Genomic DNA, 2,812 nt, shown 5'->3' with positions numbered 1-2,812 from the left:
ATTGTTTGTTTTAATTGTCTCATGCTTTTACTGACAGTGAAGCACTATGGTCAACATTGTTGTTTTAATATGTGCTATATAAATAAATTTTGATTTGATTTGATTTATATCCAGGTACCTCTAGTGACGCACTCCTTAATTAATTATTTTTTTAAATTCAAATTCAAATTAGGATTTGTATAGGCTTGTGACAATATATCAGTTTTGGGTTAATTATTTAAACACTTGGATACTAGACATTTATAAAAGCAGGTATAGTACAAGGAGAAGTTCCTCTTATTTAACATCATGTCTTATCATGTCAGAGCACAAGTTGTCAAAATATTGATTTTTTTATTTTAGATCTTTGCAAGAAACATATTATTAGAGCTTTTTTTTTTTTTTTTTTTACACAAGGTGAACAAAAGATTTAAAACAATGTGTCAACTTTAGACAAGAGTATTACAGTACGTCATTCCATCTTAAATCTACAGCCTTCTCATTGCATGAAAATTTTATAGTACACAGTTTAAACACATAAAAAGACTGATGTGAAGTTTAAGTCTCACATATCAAATACCTTTCAATCAACTCTAAATAAAAATAAGACATAAGATATAAAAATGGAAATAAAAATAAATAAATAAATACATAAATACACACCAGATGCTCAGAGAGCACAATGATGCTACCTTGTGATGTAACTTTACATCATTAATCATTCCAATTTATGTACTTAGCACATACTGTAAAAAGGTCAAACTGGAGCGCAAATAGAGCTCCAAAATTCATCTTGGGAATCCTTAATGGGTTTTAACTCTGGCGCTGGATGTTGAAGCTTCTGTAGCGTGGGGCGGTCTCCTGACACACTTCCACCACCTGGTCGTCGTCCTGCGCTGTGCTGATGTACCAGTTGGGGCAGCGGACAGACATGAGAGTGCTGATGCTGAGCCCAGTGTCGCGTTTATAGAAGAGAAATCGCACCATGTCGCTTTCAGTGTGTATCCTTGACAGATTGTTTTTATCCGTCACCTCCTGAGAAGAGCAAACATCCATGTCAGAGAGTTTCAGTCAACAAAATTAGGCCTGATATCAAATATTAATTCATCTACATGTGTGCAGTGTCTTATAGATTATAACAAATGGTGTGCTTTTCATGTGAGATTCCTGAAAGAAGTTTACCTCCAGGTGGAGGGTTGGCTTGTCGTCATCCTCGTGACAAGACAGATAGAGGTTTGTGCCTTTGATGCCCAGAGCGACAGGCCTGGTCTCAGCGATGGGTGTAGGGTGCGCGTAGGTCGACATGTTCAGGTGCACTGTGGAGAGAGTGATGGATACAGGGTCATTTTAATAAATCATGGCAGCGTACGTAAGCAGAAAAATGTTAGAGGCACAATTGAATCAGTTTAATAAATTCAGGCTACCTATCCTTTCTACTTTATGGCATTTTAGTTCTTTTCTACTTCATGTTTCTAACAACACGGATGATGTAAAACAGATGATTCTGCATCGAGAACGATTTTCAACTATTTTAAACTATTTAAACGTCTAAGTGTCACATGTAGTTACCTTTGCGGTCATCACTGCCTCCCTGCAGCATCACTGCATGGAGCTCCATGCTGCTTTGGACCAGAACCAAGCTCCTCTTTTGGCTGTCAGTCACAGTGCACTCAATCTCATCCCTGCTGATGAACTGAGGTGGTGCACCTGTCCTCTCTAGTATACTGTCCTCTGGGGGGGAAAAAAAACAGACGTGCATGGTTGAATATGGTGTTGTTATGCTGTTTTAAACCAAAGGCTTTAGTTAGATCAGAGAAAAGACATAGATAATAGTATATAATATAATAGTTCAGTGTTTTTCCACTATTTAAATGAAGTCTTGTCTGTGTGATTACCTTCCAAAAAGCTCTTCAACCTGATGGGCAGCAGGTTTTCATCCTGGAAGTCTGTGCTCAGCACTGACCCTGACGTGCTGGTCATTAACCGGTTCACGGCAATGATTAGGTGGGCTACACTCTTCATTGTCACTGGATGATGTAAAACCTCCAAGTCCAGTCCCTTGGGCATCTCGAGTCTCCATTCCTCAGCCATGTAGCTCATTTTGAAGTCCATCTTTTACTGAGTTAAGATCTGCTAAAGCCCAAAAAACAGTTTCTATTATACTCACATTCATTCACTCACACATTATCTAAATATGTCTTCTACCTTTTTATCAGCTATTTTATTTATTTTTGTTTCTTATTGAACCAAAAAAACATGACATTTTTATATAATGCATTAAAGAAATATAGACATTTGCCTCACCAATTTGTGAATTTAATCTATGAATGAAACCTAAGCAAAAAACAACTACACTCTATAAAGGATCCTCCTTATAATCTGCTCCACATTAACACTGTCAACAAATTGAGTCAGCTTACCTGTTGAAACCTGTAGTTCAGTTCAGTGTCAGTGAGCTTTGTTAGCAGTTGTCTGACTGACCTGCCTGGCAGGAGTTTTATACGCTCCCTCGTCTCCTCCTATTGGGGAATTTCTAGAGCCAAACAAGGAGTGGAGCTCCGGTGCTTTCAGTGATGAAATACTGGAATTACACTGACATGTTTGAAGGTCCCCTAGTATCTAGCAATAAATAAACTATAACTATCACTGAATTATGTTATTTAGATTTTTAAGGGGAAAACAATGTTTTTCCTTTTTTCAAGTAGAGTTACATTGAACAGCCTGAAAACCCTCACATGCAATATTGAAAAGAGGAAGCTATACCGCTGAATCATAAAGCAGAATCAACAAGCAACAAAATACTGAGAACTGTACGTTTATATTTTTTTTAGTT

The 2,812-nt window shown here is 37.3% G+C and overlaps 1 protein-coding gene across 2 annotated transcripts; it reads right to left on the bottom strand.

Annotated features, from left to right (window-relative positions):
- Positions 1-313: 313 nt before the first annotated feature.
- LOC120745851 (interleukin-1 beta-like) lies at positions 314-2,455 on the bottom strand. 2 transcript variants are annotated; one of them, XM_040051039.1, is made up of 5 exons: positions 2,400-2,455; positions 1,875-2,112; positions 1,549-1,710; positions 1,162-1,295; positions 314-1,014 (listed from the first exon to the last, which is right to left on the bottom strand). In XM_040051039.1, the coding sequence occupies exons 2-5, from the start codon at positions 2,089-2,091 to the stop codon at positions 793-795; spliced, it is 735 nt and encodes a 244-aa protein (XP_039906973.1). In that variant the 5' UTR covers positions 2,092-2,112; positions 2,400-2,455; the 3' UTR covers positions 314-792. The 2 variants fall into 2 exon arrangements, with proteins under 2 accessions (XP_039906973.1, XP_039906974.1); XM_040051040.1 differs by having other exon boundaries at positions 1,875-2,109; positions 2,400-2,449.
- Between the last annotated feature and the right edge of the window lie 357 nt (positions 2,456-2,812).

Source organism: Simochromis diagramma, unplaced genomic scaffold (assembly GCF_900408965.1).
Source record: "Simochromis diagramma unplaced genomic scaffold, fSimDia1.1 OVJJ01000131.1, whole genome shotgun sequence".
Taxonomy (NCBI): domain Eukaryota; kingdom Metazoa; phylum Chordata; class Actinopteri; order Cichliformes; family Cichlidae; genus Simochromis; species Simochromis diagramma.
This window is presented reverse-complemented; position numbering and strand designations above follow the sequence as displayed.

Excerpts from the sequence above, each read along its gene's own strand:
- LOC120745851 (XM_040051039.1), bottom strand. The coding sequence starts at position 2,091 with ATGGACTTCAAAATGAGCTACATGGCTGAGGAATGGAGACTCGAGATG. Across the intron at positions 1,296-1,548 it reads AGGCAGTGATGACCGCAAAG|TGCACCTGAACATGTCGACC; the intron begins GTAACTACATGT and ends CTCTCTCCACAG. Across the intron at positions 1,015-1,161 it reads AGCCAACCCTCCACCTGGAG|GAGGTGACGGATAAAAACAA; the intron begins GTAAACTTCTTT and ends TGCTCTTCTCAG.